The sequence below is a fragment of the Macrobrachium rosenbergii genome, chromosome 58 (genome assembly GCF_040412425.1).
Source record: "Macrobrachium rosenbergii isolate ZJJX-2024 chromosome 58, ASM4041242v1, whole genome shotgun sequence".
In the NCBI taxonomy this organism is placed as follows: Eukaryota; Metazoa; Arthropoda; class Malacostraca; order Decapoda; family Palaemonidae; genus Macrobrachium; species Macrobrachium rosenbergii.
This window is the reverse complement of record NC_089798.1, coordinates 19,985,642-20,011,218: the sequence shown is the minus strand read 5'-3', so window position 1 is coordinate 20,011,218 and position 25,577 is coordinate 19,985,642. Positions and strand designations below refer to the sequence as shown.

The window sequence follows — 25,577 nt, the reverse complement described above, 5'->3', positions numbered from 1 at the left end:
TCTTCTAAGACTGGTTCTGTGCTTGGCTCTTTCGATCTCTTAGGAAATTGAAAGCAGCCGCTCCCTATTTTTGGGAGTCTCGTGGGTAGCTCGAATTCTATGAATCACAAGCACTCTCCTGATGAGAGGCACAGGACGAGAGAAAGTGCTGAGACACCCAGGTGTCTGGTTGCCAGGGCACCCGGGTGTCTGGGTGCCGAAACACCCAGGTGTCTGGGTGCCGAGACGCCCGGCTGGTTGCTCGGCTGGGCTTCATTCTTGTGTCTTGAACTTTAGAGTTCGAGCATGCAAGATAGCAGACACAGAATTCCCCTTTGAACCTTCTTGACGGGCCTCGGCCTCAAAGGAGTTTAGAGTTCGGGAAACTAGCAATTGTTCACAGCAGACAAGTTCTGGCCTGCCCAGTTCCGATTGTGTTCGCGTGATTGGCTGGGCTCAGCCCCTGGTCACGCTTATGAGACTGGCTCGGCTCGACTTGGCTTGCCAGACTACCTCGGCTCGGCTTGGCTCGCCCCGCCTGCCTCCCAGTCCACTGCATACCAACCGGCTGGATCGCGTTCACGTGATCGGCTCGGTTCGGTGCAGCTCGGCTCAGCCCTACTCAGGTTTTTCCGATTCGGGTTCTTGGCTATGCTCAAGTGAACTTTTTCCTCTTCCCAGGAAAGCGCTTTGCCACGGCACAAGTGCTCTTCTTCCCTCGTGTGGCAGTAATCTCCTTCAGTTGATTATCGCTCACGGTCCGCCTCTCCTGCTTGTCTTACTGGCAGGACAGGTAGGGATACTCTTTCTCCTCACCTGTTCTCCTCTCCTCTCGGTTGTTCTGAGAGGCACGAGATGGACAGAGATAGCCTGACGAACTTCTTCGGAGTTCGGCTGCCTGGCGTGCTTTGGGTGTCGGCCCCCCAATTCTCTCATAGTATAACCAGGTAGCCAAGGAGGGTTTCATGGGATCTGTCAAGGTCTCCCTCCAAGGGGAGAGGTACAGGAGTTTCAAGCTTCGGAAACAGCGAGGGTCTTCCTCTTCAAGTTGCGATCGCCCCCTTGTTTTCGGAGAACGCGCCGATTCGTCGGCATGAGGATCCCCGGGACAGGACTGCGGCTCCCCCAATGAATAACCTTCATCACTCACAACCCTTGCAGTTCCCGAGGGACTGAGAGTGTCGGGGACCGCTGTGGTCCTGGCTTTCAAGAGCGTTCTCAACCTGATGAATTCTTTTCTTCGAAGGAGTTAATTCAGGTCGAGACACCAAGCTTCCCCCCCTGCCTCGACAGAATATGAATTCTTCTTGCCTCGGAGGGCCTTGCCGACTGCAGTTTTTTGGGTAATTCTGGTGCTAAGAAGAAGGACTTTGTCCCAATTCGGATCTCGGTTTCATAAGTCCCAAGTTGGCTCGAATTTTTTAGAACGAACCATTACTTGGTTCTGCCTTTCTCTTTCAGAGATTTGCCAGATACATCGGTAATCAAGGTTCGTACCAGGGCACTGCCTTGTCCTTTGGACAATGGCCAAGACCTTTGGGTCTTAGTCATCTCAACTCGACCTTGAGTTCAAGCCAGCCCTCCTCAACTCCTTAGCTAAGAAGTCCCAGGCTTCAGAAGAAGATTTTAACTGCTGATGCCTGGACGAAATGATACTTATTGAACTTCTGGAACTGGCAGCAACATTGCCGAGACCTGGGAATGGATTCCTTCAGGAGAAGTATCTATTTCCCTTAGGTCTCGGCAATTCTTTCCATTGAACTTTCCATCCCGCCTCCCCTCCCATGCTTCTGATTCGGGAAATGCCAGCCCGGCTAGAGCTAATTGGCTCGGTACCCTATCATCTTGCAGAAGCATCCCCATGGTGGAGAATGGAAGTCTGCTTCCATTCCTCCGTCCTTCTTTCCTCTTCGATGTATGAGGAAAGAGTTAGGCTAATGCTTGATTGAAGGAACCTTCGAATATGCTTGCATATGCCCGTCACATCTTGTGTCTACTTACGGATTCACCGATTGAGGAATAGGCGCACACTGGTAAGACCTTATCTTGAAGGTTTGTGACCAAGACGATTAGTACCTTCTCATCACCGTCCTGGGCTCAGGGCAGCCTTTTGGCCGTCTGAGAATTCAGGATGGGTTTTGCGGCACTCACTGGTTTCGTTGAACAACAAAACCACAGTAGTGGCATTTGTCGACAAACAAGAGGTAATCGTTTTTTCCTCCTGTTTCATCTCGACATTTGCAGGTACTCGAGTGTTGTTCTATTGCACACTCGACAGCTCAATTAACCAGATGCATTCCTGGTGGGGATGTATTGGTAGGCAAGCCTGGCCTTGGGTTTGAGTGATTGGGACGGAACATGCTGCTCACTCTTTTCTTCGCGAAGATTCATGCAGAGACTGCTCGACTGAGAAATCCCTACCATCCTTCTGTTGCCTCCCTGCACAAGAAGTCGGTAGTTTTTCTCGCTCTTCCAACCAGACCAGGGGCCGCTACGGTGAGGCATGCTGTCTTTTTGGTGAAAACTCGATATCTACGTTTTTTCCCTCCTTATTCGTCCGTTTCGCTAGGGGTTCACAAGCATTGCTCACCCCATGTTACAGACAAATACTGAAGACTTCGCCTTCATCCGACCTGATAGCCAAGGCATCGAGAAGAGTTCCGCTTGACCCAACCTCCTGTAGCAGCTACACAAGAAGCAGTTCTTGAGGCAGTACATCTGTGTGTTCAGGACTTGGAGACCTTCCAGCGTTCCTCGCAAGTATAGGCCTTCTCACCGAGCGGTAACAGATATAGCTGGATATCCCTTGAAGTCCTCTGCAACACTGTCCCAGGGACTGGATCTGTCTTCGCTGATGGTGTCGTTGATGGAACTTCTTCTCGGGTCAGAGTCGCTCTTCAAGTCTGGACTTCCTCATTTTCTCCGTCGAGGGTTGCTTCTCTCTCTTTCATTTGTGAGGAACGTAGGCCCTAGTGACCTAGTCTTCTATCTGATGTAGACTGCTTCTCCTCAGTTGAGAGTTAGCTATGGACAGAAGCTTCTTCAGTCTTGCTGTCCCAGGGAACTGTTCCTGGGTGGCATGTGACTCTGCTTAGGGTTCCTGTCCTTCTGCACAATACGAGAGTCGCCGGATAGAGATTTGCCCTCTTAGGACCATCTCTCATCTTACTCCGGCCTTGGCGTAGAAGATGGAAGTACAGGGATGGGGATCATACTCGACTCCTTCTCGGATGTCGAGGTGGACTCCGAATCCATTGGCATCTACTGTCAGGTTCAAGTCCTTCTTGTTCCCCTCCTCCTTGGACTTTGTGTCGATGATCCAGATCATTGTACTTTGTATTAGGGAGCTGTGGTACTTTCGAAAGGCTTGATATTCCTAACCTGGATGTAACGTTTCGCTAGTACTGTCTTTCCCAAGGAATCTCCTAAGAAGTGTCTAACCTTAGAACGTAACCCTCCATTTCCGTGAACATGAAAGGTAACCTGGGTGAATTTCACCTGTAATTAAATAATTAAAATAAAATACTTATCCTGAAAATCTTGTTATTTGGAACACATACGAATGAAATATAACTCCTTCTCTCTTATTGAGGCTATTATAAATGAAATCCTCCTGTAAATCATATTTTTATTTTTTTCAAAAATACAGAAAAAAATAGACTTTTCTTGGAGTACTTTACTAATTAAATTGACAAAAAAAAAATGATTTCGAATTTTGTTTTTGTTGGTGTAGAACTCTCTACTGTCATGGGACTACGTGCTGGCTGAATCCCATCTCCCAAGCTCAGTATACAATCTGTATGGTGAGACAGACAAAAATGGTAAATTTTTCAGTACATACCAAATTAATTTTTCTATTCAACACTTGCAGTATGGCAAATTATGCTTCAAATGACTCAAAGTACATCAATGAAACACATACAGTACTATATATACACTCACCTGTTAGATACAGTCACCACAGACTGGATACAGATGCGAGGACACATCGGCTTTGACGCACTTGTTGCATCTGTGACGCGCCTTCCCATCGGACTTGACCGGGCACTCACAACAGCGCACCAATGCACGCTGCTGGCTGAGAAAGATGTCCCTGGTGATCCTGCAGCACTGCCTGGTGATGGTACATTGCAGACAGTGGTGATCAAGGACTGCAAGGATCGGGGCTTGGGTAAATCCAGCCGTGACGTGGCCATGGGGTGATTAGGGCCTTCCCGAGCTGCAGCATGAATTTCTGGCGTGATATGACTTTTCTGTTGCCCCCTCTTTCCATATTCTCCTTGTATAAAATGTAAGATTTACATTGGCAGCATTCACCATTCCATAAAAAGTACAGAGTGGCCAACGTCTTGTTTTTATGCGAACAGGAATTCCCGGAACACATCTGGTCAAACGATTAACGCCTCCTTTTGTTGAATTGTAGAATTCAATGATCTCCGGTTTTCCTTTAGTGCCAATGTTGGGCTGAGTGTGCTGAGATGACAGGAGCAACACTAGTTTCTTTTGTTGTCTTGGATGTATCAGACACATATGACACCAGAGTCATTTCCTTTGTGTACAGGAAGGCACTTGATCCACGCTCTCTTGTAGCTTTGTCCAGAATCATCTCCTTGGTATCTCCTTCTTGTTGGCGCGCACTGTGCCAACAAGAGTCATGCCACAGTTATTTAGGAGATCTGATACCAGGGAACAGAGGTAAACCAGTTGTCAGTTGTGACGTTCCTGTGTGTTCCATGGTAAGGCCCTCGTTAGCTCTCGGGTAAACTGATGGCCGATGTGAAAGGTCGCCCTTTGGTTGAGTCCCCTGCTTCCCCAAGTATGGGATGCCACCAACCAAGTACTTGGACTTGCTATCATTGATGATTCAAGCTTGATTCCATACTTTGCCGGCTTGTTGGGAATGTACATACGGAAGGGGCAGCGGCCCCTGAATCCCAGTAGCTGCTCATCAACAGTGAGGTTTTCATGGGGGACATACAGTTTGCCACATCTCTCAATAAAAATGTCCCATATTTCCCTCACAGCAGCAAACTTGTCAACCTCTCGGAACCTGTCGCGTTTGTGGGTCGTCAAATCTTAGACACCGAATAAGGAACCTGAACCGAGCCTCGGACATTTGCCACACGGTATAGACCACAACCTGTATCCACGCTCCACATTTCACTGGTGGGGATGTGTTCATCGGACTTCTGGGCACTGATGATAAGTACACCCAGCAATGCTTTGACTTCTAATGGCACAGTGGGAGCAAAAAGTGGCTGATCTTCTTTTATAGTTGAGGCAAATGTATCAATGGCCTTGTTAGTCCACGTCACAATCACTTGGATGAGATCATCATTGAAAAATAAACTGAAAGCTTCCTCTGGTGACACTGCATTCCTTGCCGCCCTGGAGTTGGGCCAGGAGTAAAGGCGCCACGATGTTCCTTGTGGGAGTCCTTACGTTACTTGGGGTCTCGACGTCGACAACTCCACCTAAACTTACTAGGTGGCAATCGTTGTAGTCTTGAATGTGACGATGGGCGGAATATCACGCTGGTGCCTTCTTCCCCTATCAGTGGCAGCAGGAGTAGCTGAGGTAGGCGATAGGTGTGGGGGACGTCGGTAGGTGGGGATAGAGAAAACGGTCAACAGAGGCACGACGGGGCGTTTGACTGGTGTAGAGGCTACCCTTTTTCCTCTTTTCTTCTTCATGCTCATCATCACGTCATCTTCTTCCTCATCAGAACTCTCATCTCCTGGTTCAGGTAAATATTCTTGGTTTTCATCACTATCATATAACAGGTCACATTCAAGTTCATCAATTTCATCATTATCACTTTCAGAACCACTATCTTCACAAATTTCTGAGAGAGCCCCAGTTGTGTTCATAAGTTCAGACAGTTCTTCATTTGTGTATGCCTTTTTGCTGGTCATGGCTTATTCTTTATAATTCACTCACTTTTATTCACTAAATCTTGCCTGAAAAAAAAAAAATATTATGCAAGGGTTTTACAAAATAATATGTCACATTCAAGTTCATCAATTTCATCATTATCACTTTCACAACCACTTCTATCTGCACAAATTACTGAGAGAGCCCCAGTTGTGTTCATAAGTTCAGACAGTTCTTCATCTGTGTATGCCTTTTCTTTATAATTCACTAACTTTTATTCACTAAATCTTGCCTGAAAAGAAAAAAAAAAATATTAGGCAAGGGTTTACAAAATAATACAATAATAGTAACACTGGGAGAATTCCACCCGTATGTACAACATATGGGCACAGTAACCCTGGGAGAAATTCTCCGAAATGCGTTCTAGCCAAAAACCAGCCGAGAGCGGGACACACACCTTCACCAACCAAGTCAGATAAGGCACTGAAGGTACTGAGCCACTGGAGTCCCTCCCAACCCCTTGGGGGTACGTCATTGCCAGATTCAGTTGGGTGAATATCTCCCAGGTTACCATTCTAGGGCTAAGGACACATCTTCCTCCTGACTTCATGAAGCGATCAAAGGAGGTACTCGGCAGCTGATGACAACGATACTGGTACCTTCCACCCGAGAGCTCACAAAGTCGATGGCTTGGTCCATCCCTCGCATTCGGGAAGTTTCTGTTGGTCTGGAAGCAAGACGTGGTCTCTTAGACCACACACTTGTCTTCTTCCTTCGGTCTTGCCCACAGGCCCATGGAACCATTTTACCTTGGCTCTGTGGTGGCTGCTCAACAAGTTGTGTTGTCTTACCCGGCTCCTTCAAGAGGACGAGTAGCATCTCGCCTAAGGTGTTGGTTCCGGAAGTGAGAAGCTCCGAGAGTGACTGGCCTCTCTTCCTCTTCCTTCCCCGTCCTCCAACTTCTCCTTGGGGTTGAGAATAGGACTTGAACCAATAGCTGCTGGAACTGGCACTGATGCGGTAAGACTACTCATCAAGCACCCGTTCTATTTTTCTTATAGAATCATAGAAGCAATTCCGCTCCTTCCTCTAGCAAGGGGAGGAAGGAGAGACTGGCAATAAGGGAACCCTATCTCGGCTTTTCCTTACTGCCTCCGACTCTAGATCCTTCCAGCCTATTTCGTAGGAGTTACGTTTCCTCACTCATGCGAAAGGTCCAGTATCTGACATTTGATCTTGCAGTTCCTACACTCTGATCAATATGTCAGAGGCATGGTACTCCTCGTTCTTTCGACCAGGAGGAGTAGCCCAGGTGTGCAGAACTCCAGTCAGTCCAGGAGACTCACTCAGATTCCTCCCTCCAACCAGTGAGTCTTCCTAATATAAAGGACCGACTGTTTGTGTATCGTGTTTGAACAAATCACAATTTTTGAAAGTAAATTGTATTTTTCCTAACTATACAAACCTGAGGTCCTTTACATTACATACTATGCCCACCTCATGCCACCCCTCAATCTGAACCTGGACCGAAAGGCAAACTGGAATGTTTACATGCGGGCAGGCTGGTATTCCCACCTACCTGGCGGTAGTTACTGCCTAACCACCTTGCTGAAGAGTTTAACGGCTGTTTCCAGCCTACGCCTGAAAGTAATTCCTCCCTAATGTATAGGACTTCAGGTTTGTATAATTAGGAAAAATACTATTTACTTTCAAAAATTGTGATTTTTCTTTAGGGAATATCAGTGGCAGGTGGAAAAAGTTATGTTTGTTCTTACATAAATGAAAATCATTGCCTTTTATGCATGAATATTCCATAGTGTGAAGAACTCGCATAAGAACTTCTGTAGGACTTCGAGAGAGCACCCATCCCCACCTGGGGAGACTGGTGTTCGTTCACCTGCGGATGTTATGCTCACTGTAGTTAGGGCTGGTAAGGGCCTCACTGTGTATGCTTAGTTCAAGGGCTTGATCTGCCACTTCTTGGACATGAGGGCTGCTTATGACTCTTCCACCCATGTTTTGCCTGGAGTACACATGGTAGAGTTGGCACTAACCTGGTGCTAAGTTTGTGGATGGTTCATGGACCATGCGCAACAGGTCTCCACTACTTGGTGATTGTGGGTACTGGGACTGTTTGCTGAGGATTGTGCTGCCCCTGGGTTTGCTTATGATCTGCCATGGGCCTTGGAGTTGTGATTGCATGATAGCACTTGTACCCATTCTTTCTTGCCCTCAGGTAGTTTGGCATCCACCAGACATATGGAGCTCAATGGGGCGCATGACCAAAGCTTGGAACCCCTTCTATGCTTGGGGTACAGTACATTGATTGGTACCAGAAGTACTGATTGTATGCCATGGTCCCATGTGTAGGTACCATAGCAGCCTGGTGTGCCCTCATCTCTCTTGGGAGAACCAACTCATGTTTTTTAAATCTGATAGGTAGGACAATCTTGTGCCTCTGGAACCCTGTCAAGCCGAATTGGAGTGGTACTTCACCCCCATATGTGAGTGTAATGATTTCAGGGAGGCTTTCACAATTCCATACCTAAACCCTGACATCATTAGAGCTCATCTTTGGGTGCTCTCCTGAAGCAAGACTGTTGTTCAGGTTGCTGTAGTCTCAGCTAGCCTGTGGTTCTTGGGGTCAAGTGAACAGTTTGATCACCAGGTCAGAATGTTTCTTGCTGTCCAGCAGATCAGGAAAGTTTCTTCCCCTTCTATTGGAGAACCAGAGGAGGTTGTTTATACCCAAGATGGTAGAGATGAGTGTTCTGAGTTGGGTGGATAGGTGTTGTCTTTCACTGGAGTGCCAACATGTGGGCTAACTTCATCTTGAGAAGACAGGATTATGGTTTCCTCATGGTTCACATGACAAGTTTTCACAGAGCAATCTCACTTTGCAGAATTGTCCAGTACTGGGTACAACCTTACTTTTCTGAAGGGTAAGGGTGAGCCAGTGGTAGAGAAGTTTTGGATTCTCATGACTTTTAACCACTGTGCAGTTTCCTTCAGACCTCCCATGAGTTTGAAGGGATTTGCAGCTAGGTAGACTATGCATTTTCTGTCCAGTGTTGGTAGGAACCCTTCTTCCAGCCCATTTTTCGTTCCTATCTAGCCACAGTTTAGGAAGGTAGGGAAGAGGAAGAGGAAGGAAAGGGGACACTGGGACTAGCAGTCCCCTTTTCTGGCTGCCATGAGTTGGGTGGGGTACCTCTTATGCCATTGGGCAATGTAGCAGAGACATTAAGTGGAGCCCAGAGTAGCCTGTGTCCCTTTAAGACAGCTACTATATACCGTTAAAGGACCATCACTCACCCTTATCTTCCAGGATCTCAGAAAGCTCTGGCCTTGTTGGCAGAGATGGAAGGGATGTTGGAGAAGAGTATGCTGGAGGTCTTAGACGAACTGTCTACGTGGTTTTATAGCTAATTTTCCCATGTGGAGAAGGTGACTGGAGAATGGTCATTGATCCCTCTCCATTGAACGAGATTGTCTTTCAAACTCAGCTTGAGATGGATATAGCATGCTCAGTGTTGGATTACATCACAGAGGGTGACTTTTTGCTTTCTTCCTCCTCCTTATCCTTGACTTCTCTCCCTTCTTGCATGGCAAAGAAGAAGGGAAAATCTAAGGTTTCTCATAATAATTCTTCAAGGACTTTGTGCAAGCTTTCTCCTTCATTGAAGGGAAGTGTGTGCTCTTGAATACGTCTAGCCTCTGGAAAAAGAAGGGGAAGTTTAAGGCCTCTTTTAAGAAACCTTGATGAACTTCATGCAAGCTGTCTCCTGTGTCGAAAGGAAGCAAGTGCTGTTGGTCATTTATGGGTGATTGTCCAGCCTCAGGCAGGGTAGGTATGGGTTGGCCCACACCAACCAACTTAGGCAAGAAGACTTCCCAACTCTTCCACATGTTGTCCTTTGGGACCTAGTGCTTGTGGTTGCTTGGGACGGCTCCTACCCCTTTGCCTCCTCTGGGGCACACACAGATGAACCAGCGCTGCCTTCTTGCTCGGGGCATGTGTATACTGGCCACCCTCATTTTAGGGAAAGGTCTTCTCGGAGCTCTTCCTCCTTATGTGCGTGTGGTTCATCATGTACAGAAGAGGTGTGCATGCTTCATCCTCAGCACCTTCCTCTAGCTTAACTGTTGCTGAGTGTAGGGAAGGTGCTAGGTCAGCAGGTTCCAGATTCAATTGCTATTCAGATGGTGACTGTTGGATCTCACTGGGCCTCCCCTGAGATGAGTTCTGATCAAACCTTATGAGATCAGACTGAGTAAGGTAGCAGAAGCTAGGTCAATTGCCTTGGTTCCAGCTTGCTTGTGGTGTCTTGGATGAGATGAACACTCTGGTCTGAGGGTCAGGGAGTAGGTATCCAGCAGATTGAGGAAGCTTCTTTCCAAGCCGCCCACACACCAGAGGAGATATAATATACCAGAGGATGCTGAGACTACTTCCCTTGCTTTGGACTCGTCATTCTGTGGATTCACGAATGACCTGGAAAACTTTGCCAATCTCAGTTACTGAGATTAGTGTCATTTAGTATCACCACTGCTTTTGTCCAGCCTCCCATGTGGTTCAACCTTTGGTTGAGCGCATTGTCTGGCTTCACCGTGAAAGATGCCTTATCTAAGGACAAGAAGCCAAAGTTCTGGAGATTTCTGGTGTCAGGAGGAAAGATGTTAAATTTCCCATCACATCAGAGTTCCAACCTTTGGGTTAATCTGGTGCTGAAAAGGAGGGACATGGTAATGTGTCTTTCCTCCTGGCAGGTTTCCTACCAGAGTGTTCTCTTGCTCAGAAACAGTTTGGCTTTGGGATCTTCAGTATTCTTTTTAAGGAGTAACATGTTTGCAGTGGTGGAGAGGAGAAGAGTGGAGTCATCAGGCACTGACCAAATGTGTGGTGTTGTGCAAACTTGTTTCAGGGTCAAAGGCATCAGTAACTGAGCCCCAAGGTGTGGATAAGCCTTCAGTGTTTGGGTTTGTGAGAAAGCCTGCTCTCGCAAACTCCAAACAAGCAGCCCAGTCTTCTCCGAAGAAGGAATGGGATTCTTCTCAACCTGTTTGTCCTTCTCCCCCCCAGTCATGGCCAAGAAAGGAGGAAAGGGAAAGAAGAAAGGAGGGGGTCACTCAGGGTGGTGATTCCTTTCCTTTTCTGCCAAGAGTAGGAGGTTGCCTGCATTGCCATTGGGTAGTGTGGCAGATTCATGGCACAGAACCCTGGTTATTATCTGTCCTTCATGACAGGTACAGGATTCCATTCAGAGGTTGTCAGCCTCCCCTATCTCCAACACTGATGCTGTTCTATTGTTAACCTCTTGATCTGCCAAAATCTCTAGAAATGTCAGCTGAGGAGAGGCAGTGAAGAAGGGTGCTATGCAGTCTGCATAGTTCTGCAGTTGTCTTTTCCTGGTTGGGAAAGTGACTGGCAGTTGCAGACCAGTGATCAGCTTCCCCGTTAAATGAGTTTATCCGACAGACATGTTTTAAGATGGAAACAGTTCACACAGTGCTGGAGTCCATCGGAAAGGGTGAACACATGCTTTCAGTAGACCTAAGGGATGTGTACTTTCAGGTACCCATTCATCAGGACTTTCAGAAGCTCTTCTGCTTTGTTTAAACATGACAGAGTACCAGTTAAAGGTTCTTTGCTTCAGACTGGCAACAGCCCCATAGGCGTTTATAGGCAATCCTTGTGTTATGATGTTTCGTGGTTACGACGTGGTCCCTATAAAAGATTAGATAATTCTTGTTTTGACTTTCAAAATTATACTTTTTCACTGTATTTTTAAGTCATGCAGTATTATAAATAATTACTTTGGATGTTGAAAAGGTAAAAAGAAGAAAATAAGATTTTGATTCATGCAACATTAAAATTTTAGTATTTTTTCCACACTTTGAAAGTTAACTTGGAGAGAATTTCGCCGGAGCAGCAACTGATATTGGAAGTTCTTGAAGTAAACAATAGATCTGTTGACAAAAATGCATCCTAAACATTTTCTATGGGGAGAGGAAATTTAGATAATAGAAATTCATCAAAGAATGAGTTCAGTTGGGAACACAATTTTAACTTGTGACCCTGTCTGTTCGCATCCCTGAATGTTCGTAACATGAATGTTCTTAAGTAGGGTGGTGACTATTGTATTTTACATTTATGTCCTTCATGTAGTTTTCTTAATCCATATATGCCATAGAAATGTGTTTTGATGCTCTTGATTATGACTTTACTACTGCATTAGCAAGGTGAATGAATTAGGTGCTTATTTAGATGCGTTTCGACATACGTCTAAAATTGGGTTTTGACATGTCGTTAGGAACGTATCTCTATCATAACCTGAGGATTGCCTATACTGCACTTTGTTTTCACCTTGGTATGACTTGCTCTAGGGCAGGGATCACCTTTTCACTTTTTGCCATGAGTTGGGAATGGGGTAAATTGGGAGAAGTTAGATCTCATTCCCAAGCAGCAGACGTAGTACCAGGGCATGCCCTTAGACTAAGCAGTGGGGAGACCTTGAGTGAGCAAGTTTGAGGGGTAACAGCACAGCTCCTGGCCTTGCATGAACAACTAGTTTGCCTTTGGCAAATAGTCCACAGTCATCTCTTGTCCTTGGAGAAGCTCATGCCGCCCGGTCAGATCCACTTCAGCTTACTTCCGTGGCATCTGAAGCAACCCATGGTTAGCACTTTGGAACCTCTCTTCTCATATCATGCCTCTGAGTCTAGAGATCAGGGAGGCTCTAGTGTGGTTGATAGACAACAGAAACTTCATAATGGGAGTTCCATTGAACTTTCCCCATCTGGAGATGCACCTATTCACATATGCATCAAAGGAGAGTCGAAGTGCACACCTGAAAGGCTCATATGTTTTAGGAGTGTTGGCAAAGGATGCTAATTGTCTGGATATCAATTTCTGGAAATGCAGGCAATGTGGCTGGCATTGCAAGCATTTCAAGGATCAGTTGATAGGTCACTGAGTAGTGCTGATGAGCAACAACGCAACCACAGTGATGTATGTCAATGAGCAAGGAAGGAAGGTGTCTCTTCTTTGCCAGTTGACAGTGCAGATCCATGATTGGGCCAATGACCACACTGTCAAGCTGTCAGCCAGATGTATTCCGGGTAGGAGGACACCTTGTTGGATCAGCTCAATCATCAGGGTCTTTTCATCCCTGCATAGTTAGAAAGGCTGTTCGAGCTGTGTGGGTCCCTGATGTTTGACCTGTTTGCCACCAGGTTGAACAAGAAACTCCCAGTGTTCTGTTCCCCAGTGCCAGATCCATGAACATTGATGGAAGATGCTTTCCAACACCTTTCCACCTTTCAGCCTGATTCGCAGAGTGATCAAGAGGATGACCCTGGCGACTCCTTGTTGGCCTCAAGCTGAGTGATACTCAGAATAGCTGACTCTCATAGTTGAGGGGGCAGTTGCCAAGAGAGATTCCCCTTGCCCCACTCTTCTGTGTCAACACACGTTCAGAGGCACCATCAGGTAGTGCATTCCCATCAGCTTTACGGATGGAAGTGCTCTAGTGTATCCTTTGAGAGAGATATTCTCTGAGTGCATGAGGGAGATGCCTGACTACTTTCGTCATTCCTCCATGAACATGTATCAAGGAAAGTGGGCCATCTTCTATGGTTTGTGTCATAGATGGGGTGTCTTTCCAGTCGGATTGTCTGTTCAGCAGATTGCAGACTTCCTCATCCATCTTTGCCAAAACAAACTCCTCTCAGTTTCTGTAGTGGAGGACTGTCACTCAGCCATGTCCTTTGTCTTCACACTGAAGGGTTTGGATCTCTCCACCTCGATGGAGCTATCCATGCTCCTGAGGAGTTTTGAACAGTCTTTCCCTCCTTTGAAACTCTCCTCCTTAGTGGGATATATCTCTTGTCCTCCTTGGCCAAACCAGGGAACTTTTTGAGCCCCTTGCACAGGCTTTAGATAGAGATTCTACTCTCAAGACTGTATTTCTTCTAACCTTAGCTTAGGCAAAATGACTGAGGGAGTTACATGGCTTGTCTTATCTAGTCTGACACTTGGAGGGATAGGAATCCTACTCCTTCATTTTCATTTCTGAGTGTGTAGCAACAGTTCAGCTCAACATTTGATTAGAGATTTGAGAATTTATTGATTTCCTCCCTACAAGACTGTATTGTTGGTGATGACCCAGACCAGATGCTCTTATGCCCAGTGTGAGCCATAAGATACTACTTGAGAAGGACCCACTCTGCATCAGTTTAGGCACATTTTCAATAGTACAGATGAGCATAAGAAGAGGTTTTAAGGAACACCCATTCTTCCTGGCTTTGTGAGATGATCAAACAAGCTTATGTCTCCTCTGAGGAGGATGTCCTTCACCCTACTCTTTCAAGAGCCCATGAAGCCAGGAGCACAGAGATGTTCTAAGCTTTTGGAAGAACTTTTTGTTCAACAGGCAATGAGGGCAGTTGTCTGGCATAGGCAGACAACCTTTATGTCATTCAGCTTGAGTGATGTTGCCCACAAGTTCCTAGATACATTCTTGGGACCTGTTGTGGCTGGCTCCCCAACAAGTTGTGTAGGCACCCAGCTGTTTGGGTAGAAAATGATCTCGCTTGAGTACTTTAGCTTAGTGTAAGTGAAAATGGGAATATGGAGTAACGGGACTCACCTTCTTCCCTTCTTTCGTTTTCTTGAAGCAGTGTCTAGGCTAAAGTATTTGCTGGAATTGGACTAGATACAGGTAACTACACTTCAAAAGCACTCAGTCTTAGTAGAGATCCTGAGATGTATCTGCTTCCTCCCTCCCTTTTAACAGTGGGGGTGGTAGGTAGGACCATGTTCTGAATCCATCACTTTGTATTAGCCAGAATGAGTTGCCTTCCTAATTGAATTTCCCCACTGGAATTTCATGAGCCTTCAAATGTCTTTCCATACTTGAGTGAGTCCTCAACCTAGATGAGTCTCTTTCATGCCCAGGGCCCTGCTAGCCTGTCTTTCCAAATGCCAGACCAGAGTTAGAGGAGTCATTAAATCCCCTGTTTGCATGGACACCTGGGAGCATGACAATTCTAGATAGGATTAAACTCTAGTCAGTTGTCAGAGATGACTCTCCAAATAAGAAGTAAGTCTCCTATATGAAAGTCAGTGATTTGTATCCTTGTAGGAACAAATAAATTTTTAAATTATTTTGTATTTTTCCTATGTATACAAACCAGAGCCTTTTATAATAATCCCACCTTAACCATCCCGCTGTCCCTTTGGTCTAAGAAAAAGTGCTAGTGAGTAAAAGTGAGTGAGCGGTATTCCCCCACTCACTTCCCATAACCACCAGATAAGGACCTTGTTACAAAGTTCACCGACTGTTCCAGTTCGCCCTGAGGATACTCCTACTTGAAGATCTGTGGTTTGTACACCTATGAAAAATACAAATTGCTTTAAAAAATGTGCTATTTTTTGTAAACTTTTGATGTTTATACATCAAAGACTATAATAGAAGGCTAAGTTTTATATTTTTAAACACTTAATTGATGATGAAATATTTCAGGTGGGTTAGTAACATGGGAGGGTCAGAAGGAGGAGGTGTGGAAGAACATTTTCTGCTCAGTATTGATCATGTTCAGCAGAGACATAACTGGGATTGTGGATTAGCCTGTGTTATGATGATTCTTCCTCCCCAAGCCAGAGACTTATTTTCTGCCAAATTATACCAGATTTGTGAGGAAGAAGGATTTGACAGAAGGTAAAAACTATATTTATGATGCTCAGTTTGTATTTGACCCCGAAATTGCTTGTGTCCATGCAACAAACAAACCTTTTGTTTTATGTGTACCTGTAATGTCACAGTAGACTGATGTAACTGAAGACTGAATAACACTTTTATGGGAATGATGTGCAAATTATGAAAGTGTTAGTAATGTTTTCCTCACCTGAAGCTACATCACTGCTTACTTAGAAAGTGGTTCTTATGTCTTCCCATAAAGTTAATGCAGTATGGTGCTTTTCTTATGTTATTTTCACGGAAGATAAGTTTTCAGTTAATCTGATGTACAGCAAGTGGAGTTTCTCAGTAACTATTAGTGTTTAGTGTCTATTAATCCTGTGTTGTTTGTAAGGGCCTGTAGGATGAGCAACCCATTGCTGTTTACCAGTCTGTGAATTGATGGAACTAGAAAAGAAAAAGGAGAAAAGAACTAGAATTACTCCACATGTAACAACAGATCCATCTTTTGAAAGATATATCAGTAAAGGAAGTGCAGAGAGTTCGAAACTGGAATGATGATTTTCACTAAATAAATGCAGGATGGAATGATCAGGAGTGCCTGTGCCTTGATGAAACCAGAAAAGAAAAAGAAAAGAACTAGAATAAGTCCAAATGTAGCAACAGGTCCATCTTTTTAGATGTACAGGCAGTCCCCGGTTTACGATGGGTCCGGCTTACGACGTTCCGAGGTTACAACGCTTTTCAAATATATTCATCACAAATTATTTCCCGGTTTATGACGCATGTTCCGGGGTTACGACGCATCGTACGCCGATCTGATGGAAGAAATATGGCTCCAAAATGGCAGAATAATCAAAAGTTGGAGGCCTTTTTGATGAAAAACTCAATAAAAATGCAGTTTACATAATTTTCAATACACCCAAAGCATTAAAAGTAAGGTTTTCTTAGGATTTTTGACGATTTTCGACGATTTTTCGTTTTACGACACGGCGTAAAAACGGAACCCCCTTCGTAAACCAGGGACTGCCTGTATCGTTATAGGAACTGCAGAAAATTAGAAGCTGGATTGCTGGTTTCCACTATAAAAACACAAGATGGAAGGACTTTGAGTGTGTTATAAAGCTACCTCAGAGGCAGAACTCCCTCCAGATCAGCAGACTGTCACCCTGTGGCAGAGATAAAAACTGTTGAGAAAAGTTAAAATAGGAGTATGCACTACAGTAGTTTGTTTGCTTTTGATTCCAGCCTCTTGGGAGTTGAAGCAAAGAAACATTTAACATCAAATATTGTAGCAATAATTGAAATGGGTAAAAATAATAGGACCCTAGTAACGGGGATGAAGAACAAATTTTACCTTGAAACAGGATCATTATATTTAATCTGATCTGTCAAAAATTAGTTGTTCATACACAGAACAAACCATCGGTCTTTATGTGTGGGGAAAACCTCAAAGCTCAGAGCTGGATCTGGTTTAAAAATAGAATGGTTGGTGGCATGAGTGTATTGGCCAATGGAGAGAGAGAGAGAATAGGCAGAGCCTGACCTCTTCTCCCCTTCGTGTACACCGTGACGCACTAGTTATTTCTCAAACCATCTTCAAGCAAGACATGTGCTGCCCTTTCTAGCATAGAAACCTTTTTTTTATGCTCTTCCTGTTCATTCTTTGCCTTGGCGTTCTGGTTTTTTCATTCTTTTTTTTTGTGTTTCTGCGATATATTGTGATTATCAGTGTGTATTTGCATTTGAGATGAAAACCCTTGAATCATTTGAGAAAGCTTTGCCTCAGGGGAAATGTCCTGGGGTAGGTAACAACCTGTGTTTTCGTTATCTAGCCTCTCTCGATGCTGATCCTCATGCAACTTGTAGCATATGCAGATCAAATTATTGCAATGTAAGTAACCCATGTTCAGAGTGTCATGGTTAGTCTCCGGGGCAATGGAAGTGTTTTGGTAAGAAGAAGAAATACAAGAGGAAATCGGTTGTTTCATCATGGGAAGGCTTTGTGTCTCCAAGGGTGTTGGATGTTGCCATTCCTTCTTGTTCTTTCTTTCCTTCACCAGATTTGCCTGTAGTTGCATGCTCTTCTCAGGAAGATTTTACTCCTTCTCGTTCTTTTATTCCTTCGTCTGTAGATAGTTCAAGGAATGGTCTATGAGGTCTTGGGATTGATTTAGCTGCCTCTGTTCTTTTGGGGTGGGGCGGGGTTGGGAGAAGACAGCTCTCCCTTGTACTGTCAGGGATGGATGCAGAGAAGCTAACCAAGTGCTGGTCTTCATTAGGCCTACCTGGGGAGCCCCACCTTGGGGGCCTACTGTCCCACCTCTTGTTTTCCCGTATCCCAGATTCTGCCGCTTTGTCAGTCTCTACAGCTACAGTGTCTGTGACTTCTGCTTGCGTTTCTACGGCCGCAACATCCTCAGCCTACACTGTACCTTACCAGCACTAAGAAATCTAAGGAGAGACGCTGTAGATCTCTGTCTTCCTCTTCATCTTTCATTCATCTTCTTTGTCGCCTATTTGTTCCATTCCATGAAGGCGTTGGAGGAAGAAAGACTTCATGACCCCTCCGTACAAGAAGATCCGCAGGCCCTTTTTGGATTCCCACTCCATTTCTTCTTCGTCGGGGGGCAAGGCCAACTGTCTGTCTCCCACAGTTGATTCTCAGTTGACTAATCTCGGCCGTGTCATCGCCGCCAAGTTTGATCCTGGCTTATCTCTAGCTGCTCCTCTGGGGTTACATGCTGTTTCAGATGCCTGTGTGTCTGTCAAGGTTCATGGCACTAAGTCTTCTACTTTATCCACTGATTAAATTCGCCCAGTTCCTGATTCTTGTGCTGCAACACACACTGCAAGAGAAGTCTCCTCTAAGAGCCATAGATCTATGGATCGGGCTCCTTCTCAAGAAGTTGCAGTCATTTCACCTTCTTCCACTCGTCCTGCTCAAGAAACGAGGTTTAAGACAACGGCCGTTAAGCAAGACGACAAGGCAGCCGTAAAGAAGTCGACATCACACCTGAGGGAATATTCTTATGATTGGGACCGTTCCTCTCTTAGGACAAGTAGTCCACGGTTTCATTTGCACGGCCATGACCATTCTCCTCGTAACGAGAGTCCTTTACGGTCGTGGAATCAACCACGGCTGTCCTCTCCCTTAACTCATAGTCCACACTCTCTTTCACGTGGGAGGGACCGCTATCAAGACAGAGTCCCCTTCTCATTCATTAGAACGATACATACTAAAAGAGTTAGGCCCTGACCGTTCTTATGCTCCAGTAGTGAACAATGATGCACAGGATGCTGCTGGTTTGGTTGACAGGCTGGATCGAGAATCTCGTGGCCTGGAAGCAGAGGGTCCTCTCCCTCTTGATGCGGACAACCAAGAACTATTAACTATGTAGGCAGAAGTTGTGGAACTCATTTGTGGGTACAACAAAGTAGCAGAAGAGACTGTGGCTACCAGTTCAGATTGTCCCTCAGGTCTTGAAGCCCTTGTGGAGCCCAAGAAAGAAACGAAGGCATCGTTGGAGTTGCCATGTTCTAACCATGCTGCCTTGTACTTAACCAAGTGAATTCTCTCATCTCTGGATAGGATAACTGTGTTCAGTCTAGCAGGTCATTTAAGTTGCTCCTTCCTCTTCTTCCACAACATGGATGTTTTTACGTAACTTCTAACGTTACGTTACATTCGAGGCAGGTGGATCCGGACCTAATTTACCTAGGCCCTGGTCTTTCTTTAAATCAGTTCCGGGCAGAGGGCACCTCCTTTACGCACCAAGAGTCAGCTACAATGGAGTTGACTGCTTCTACCGTATTCCAGGTGGTTGGCTCGATCTGTGGTCAACAACAATTATCAAGATTTCTTCAGCTGCCATATCTAGTGACAATGAGGAGAGTGCCACCTTTCTTAGACTGTTGCAGTCCGTTGGCAAGACTATTTTGTATCTGGCTCACCTAACAGCAAATATGTTGGCTAATTGGTTGTTGAAGAGAAGAGATGTTGCCCTCTCTGAGATCTCCAGATTTGTTGGCCCTGATTCTACCTTGGCACTGAGGAATGGAACAATTCTAGGATCTTCGTCACTCTTCCCTAAAGCCCCGTACACACTATGCATCATGTATCAGCCACGTGGTGCAGTAGTGGTGTTGAATAAAATCACTAGCGGCCAAACTGTACTGCAACACTGCTCACTTGTTCTTGCGCGACAGTTGTGGTGAAAATAAATGCCTGTAAATGGTAGATGAGGTTCTCCACAAGAGGCAAATAGCGTCAGATTCTCAGTTCTCTTAAATGGCTAGAAAATAATAACATCCCACTACTCTGCACAGTATGAAAGTCATAAAACAGCCATGGTATAGGTTTGTAACCCCACATTGTGTATTTCTATGCATCTTCCTGGTTTAAATGTATATTAATGTGGTGCAGAAGATAAGGAATGTGTGACAGCTGATCGGTTTAAGAAGGGAAGCTGACTGGTTTGGCACCGAGTGAGATAGAGGTGAAAAAAAAAAGGCATTTTGTGCGGGAATGGTAAGGATAAAGGGTCAGTGTGTTGAGGATAGCTGAAAGTGTACAGCTTGGGAAGTTGTATTGATTGTGGAATCAATGAAACTCTGGGCAAAGATTATACATATGTGTTAGTATGAAGATTGTATGGGGTAAGATTGAGCCTGACAAAAGGGAAAGCTCTGATAGAGAATGTGTGTGGGCCAGGACTGAAAGAGAATTAGAGTACAAGAGTTTCTTGAAGAGTTTGAATCTGTGCATTGCAGGTTTTTAGAGCATGCCAGTGCACAAATAGGTAAATGAGAAAGAGATGGCATATTGGGAAGGCAGAGTGCCTGGGGTACATGAGATAAGAGCCTGTAGAAATGTGTTCGGAAAAGGAATTCATTAGAAAACGATTTTCAAGGAAAAATATTTACAAAATATACATTTGAGAGAGAAAATTAGCTTCTTACTACCTTGTTTTTTTTTTTCAAGATAAAGTCAGTCGGCAGTGAGTGACTTTAGGTTTAGGAAGAGGGAATAAGAGTGGTGAAAACAGAAAATGAGAAACTTGGTGGAAAAAGAAATTGCAAGACAGATTGGAAGGCTGTGCTGGAATACAGGAGGATAGATCAGGTCCTCAGGAGGAAGGTGAGAAAAAGAAAGAGGTCTCGTAACGAAAATTACAAGAAAGGGAGTATAAGGATTTCAGCAGGAAAAATAACTTCCGAAAGAAAGTAAATGCAGATAAGGTTAATGAGCAAATGTATCTCAGAATAAAAATGCAATTCAATAAAATGTGATTGAGCCATCAGCGCTGGAGCTGAGCGGACGTGCTGAGCAGACGTCCTCCCACTCCGAGTGTAAATGCATCACTGTGCAGCCACATGAAATCGGTCTGGCCCGTCAACACTCTCGTTCAACACTGCGCGCATCATGATGCATAGTATGTACGGGGCTTAAGGAACAAGTTGAGGCTGCAGTGGACAGACAAAGAGCGAACATTAATGACTGTCTGGTCCACAGGCTGTTATTAAGTCTCCTGTTCCTTCATGTGCCAATGTAACTCGACCTAGATCTCAGGCTGCCACTTACCCTTCACCTAAGAGATCCCAAGTCACAACGGTTCCTTCTAGGGGCCGCCAGCCTTTCCCTGCTCCTGCTAAGAAGACAACTCAGCAGTGTTCCTTTCAGATCCATCCTACCAGAGCCGGGAGAGGAGGCAGAGTCAGGGCTAGAGGAGGAAAACATTAGAGGGGTGCCCCTCCCTTATAGCTGCCATTGGTGGGGGGTTGCCTGGTGAGCCACTGGGCAACTTGGCAGCAGCACGGAGCAGAGACCTGGGTAGTAGATGTTCTGCGGGTGGGATATCTACTCCCCTTTGAGTTTCCTCCTCCTCTCTCCGACTGTCCATTCCATCAAAGAGCATACATTCAGGGCTCACCGAAGGATCTGGCTCTCCGAGAAGAAGTGAAGGTAATGATGGAAAAGGGATCTTTGGTGGTCGTGAAGGATCGATACCCAGGTTTCTTGGTCGTGAAGGATCGATACCCAGGTTTCTACAGCTGGATCTTCCTAGTGGCAAAGGCATCTGGGCTTGGAGACCAGTCATAGACCTGTCTTCCCTGAACCTTTTCATTAGGAAGACTCGGTTCAAGATGGAAACGTCCCGCACAGTTCTAGCAGCCATCAGGAAGTCTGACTTTATGCTGACGAATAGACCTGAAGGATGCGTACTTCCAGATTACAATCCATCAGTCATCTTGCAAGTTCCTTCGCTTCATTCTGGGAGAGACAGTGTACCAGCTCAAGGTGCTTTGCTTCAGCCTCTCTACTGCCCCACAGGTGTCCATGAGTGTTCACCCTGGTTTCGATCTGGGCTCATTCACACAGGATATGCATCTTGAGATACCTTGACGACTGGCGAGTCCTGGCAAGTTCTTGGGTAAAGTTGATCCAAGACAGACCGTCTACTCAAATTTTGTCACAGCTTAGGGATAGTGATAAATTTGGAAAAGTCAAATCTTATGCCCAGTCAAAGAACACTGTACCTGGGCATGCTAATAGACATAGCAGCAGCGAGGGCCTTTCCATCAGATCCACACATCAACAAGTTCAAGACCATTGTACAGTCCTTCCTTTCCAGACAAAAAGAACCAGCATGTCAGTGGCAGATCGTTCTAGGTCGCCTGTTGTCCCTCGAGAAGCCTGTTCCTCACAGACATCTCTACTTTCAATCCCTTCAATGGAGACTGAAAGAGTTTTGGTGGTCCCCATCAAAGGACTCTCCCTTCTTCCAAGTTCCTCTCTCAAAGGAAGTGAGACGGGACTTGGTATGGTGGCCTGATGACAGGAACTTGACCATAGGAGTGCCTCTTTGCACTCTCCCTCCGGAGATTCTATTCTCAGATGCCTTGAACGAGGGTTGGGCAGCACACATGGAAGTTCTTCTGACTTTAGGTGTGTGGGATCACCAAGACAAGCAGCTTCAAATCAACATCCTGGAACTAAAGGTGGCTTTCTTAGCCCATCAGGAGTTTCAGGAGCAGGTGATGGGCACTCTGTGGTTCTAATATCCGACAATACCGTGGTGGTGGCACATGTCAACAAACGGGGGCTGGTCTCCCATCAACTTCATGAATTGACAGCACAACTGCACCAGTGGGCGGTTACTAACTCAGTGGATCTTTCAGCGGGATACATTCCAGGCAAGAGGAATGTAGTGGCAGACAAGCAGAGTCTTCAGGGTCAAGTGTTGGGAACAAAGTACAGTAGTCACTACACCTGGAGGTAGCGGAAAGGTTGTTCTGTCTGTGGGGAAGGCCAGTAATAGATCTTTTTGTGACCTGATACAACAAGAAACTGGAGGTGTTTTGTTCAGTTATTCCGAATCCTTGGGCCGCGGCAGAAGACTCTCGGCAACATCCTGGGGACAATCTGGACGTTTACGCCATTCCTCCCTTTTGCCTGATTCGTCAGGTCATCAACAGGGTAATGATATCACTGAACCTCAGAATGACCCTGGTGGCTCCCTTGTGGCCACATGCTGAATGGTATCCTGACCTGCTGGCCCTGCTGACTGATACACCGAGAGAGATTCTCCCCGGCACAACCTCCTTCGCTAACCGAACATTGAGAGGTTCAACCAATCTGTAGGGTCCCTATCTCTTCATTGTTGGAAACTATCTGGTATCTCTTGCAAGCAAGAGGCTTTTCTTCCAGACCAGCAACAGAACTGTCTGGCTATCTCAGGAAATCTACAGCCGTGTACCAGGGGAAATGGGCCGGGTTTTCTTTCCGGTTGGAACTTCTATTTAGCAAGTAGCTGACTTCTTCGTATTCCTCCATAGGGAGAAGCTACTTTCTGTGTCAGCCATTAAGGGCTCCAGGGCTGCTCTAGGGCTAGTTCTGCACCTGAAAGGGGTAGACCTTTCCTCCTCATGGGAGATCTCTGTGCTCCTCAGAAGTTTCGAACATCAGCGTCGGTAATTGGTTAACAGTGCCATTAAGCAGTTTATTGGCACTGAGATTGGTGCTCAGCCAGGAACGGAACCCCCTCCGTTAACTGAGAACTGCCTGTATTGATAATGATCCAGAGTAGTTACTTTTATGTCCCGTTAGGGGTCTGCGAAGTTATCTTAAAAGGACTCGACATCTCAGGTCTGAATGTCAAAGGCTCTTCATTAGCACTTCTTCAAATGCACAGTACTTCTTCAAATGTAGATGCCAATACAGTGCATGCAAGAGCTCATGATGTTAGGGGCTTTGGCCCTTCCTTCGTTTTCAGAAGTAGTCTGTTGGTTAGGGTATTGAAGGACAGGGTGTATCTTGCCTAAGATGTTGGTAGTGAAGTGAGAGTGAATGGGGTGACTGGCCTTCTTCCTCTCTCATTCTTCTCCTCTTCCATCGGGCAGGGGAAAGATTTGAGCCATCATTTGCTGGAACTGGCTAGACACAGGTGAGTGAGCACCCATTTTGTTTTCTATACTGTATTATGACTGTTCCTACACAATACAAATTCTAGAAATAAAAGCAAGTCCTACCTTCTCTCTTACAGGGGGAGAGAGGGATTGGCAATAGAAAAGGGTCGATAGCTACTGTTGGTTCAATTACAGGGTCTTTTCTTCCTAGACACAATGTAGACTGGAGTTCCCATTGCGTCAAAGCCTGGATGTCTGGTTGTTGGGTAATCTTTCACTTAACAGATCAGAGGCATACGACTCCTTCCCATGCTCTAACAATTGGCCAGGAAGTGAGCCCAGGTGAGCCAAACCACCAGTTGGTTCTAAAGCTTACTGTATCCTCTCACCAAAAGTAAGTCTCCCCATACATAAAAACCGATGGCTTGTTCCTTGTATGAACAAATGACAAATTTTTAATGTTTGTATTTTTCATAACTAACGAACCTCAAGCCACTCCCATACAATTACCTGGGCTCGGAGATAACTAGTGCGTCACAGCGTATACAAAGGGGAGAAGAGGTCAGGCTCCACTTACTCTCTCTCCCCATTGGCCAATACACTCATGCCATCAACCTTGTTCTATTTTTAAACCGGATCCAGCTCTGTGCTTTGAGATTTTCCCCATACGCAAAGACCTCTGGTTTGTTAGTTATGAAAAATAAAAATTGATTAAAAATTTTTCATTTTAAACTGAATTGAAGTCTCAACAGTTGAATTACATTTTCTTCTAACAGAACTGCGAACTGGAATTCAAAATGTTATTGCAGTACTGTTATTATTATTATTATTATTATTATTATTATTATTATTATTATTATTATTATTATTATTATTATTATTATTCAGGACAGGATCGCAGGATGCAATGGCTGTAATGGGTGGATTTTTCATCTTTTATCCGTGGCTGTGGGTTTGTGGACTTAGTCGCTTCATTTTCATTGGCTATCCAGCCGTGACGTCATTGGAAGGGCGGCTCTTGATTGGCTATCTTCTCCTCGATCTAAGTCTACTGTTGATCGGCGATGGTGTGATTTCTCGAGGAAGGCGGGTTAACCGATCATTCCTAAGGTGAAGGGCGGCGCCTCTGCCTCCCTCAGGTGTTGGAAGGGCGTCCTTGGGGTAAGGGTTAAAGTCGTCCTCGACGTCGGGGCGTCTTTGGGTCATAGGTGGGTGCGAGGGGCGATCTTTCATGTCGTCCTTGGGATGAGATCTCACTAGGCGATCACCCTCGGTGCTCTGGAGGTTGTCCTTGAGGGGCGTAGATTGGGATGCGGGTCTTGCCTGGGTGTCCTCAGCTTTCCTGATGGCTGTAGAAAGAAGGAAGGTCTCCTGAGTTACATTAAGGCTCGGTTTTTCCTTCCCTATGTTGAGCGCCTCTAAGATGTGAAGATGACGAAGGTCGGGGGCGCTGTCAATAATTTCGAAATGTCCGACAATGTCGCTGCAGCGGATCCTCTGGTTGTGGGCAGTCTTCCCGTGATTAAAGATGGTTCCCTCCTGGGCATGGCAGAAGGTCCATTTGGAGAGGCGCATGGATGTCATGCCGATGTAAGTTCCGGGACATCCTCGGAA

General features: G+C 45.5%; 1 protein-coding gene and 1 pseudogene across 4 annotated transcripts in view; one reads left to right on the top strand and one right to left on the bottom strand.

The window, feature by feature from the left end:
- Window positions 1–25,577, top strand: part of LOC136837221 (protein GUCD1) — a 147,183-nt gene that overhangs the window by 28,165 nt on the left and 93,441 nt on the right. For all 4 annotated transcript variants that reach the window (XM_067101901.1, XM_067101902.1, XM_067101903.1 and 1 more), the window contains exon 2: window positions 15,381–15,575. In XM_067101901.1, coding sequence (XP_066958002.1) covers window positions 15,381–15,575 — 195 coding nt within the window. The remainder of the gene's footprint in view (window positions 1–15,380; window positions 15,576–25,577) is intronic.
- LOC136837318 (piggyBac transposable element-derived protein 4-like) lies at window positions 3,925–6,151 on the bottom strand (annotated as a pseudogene).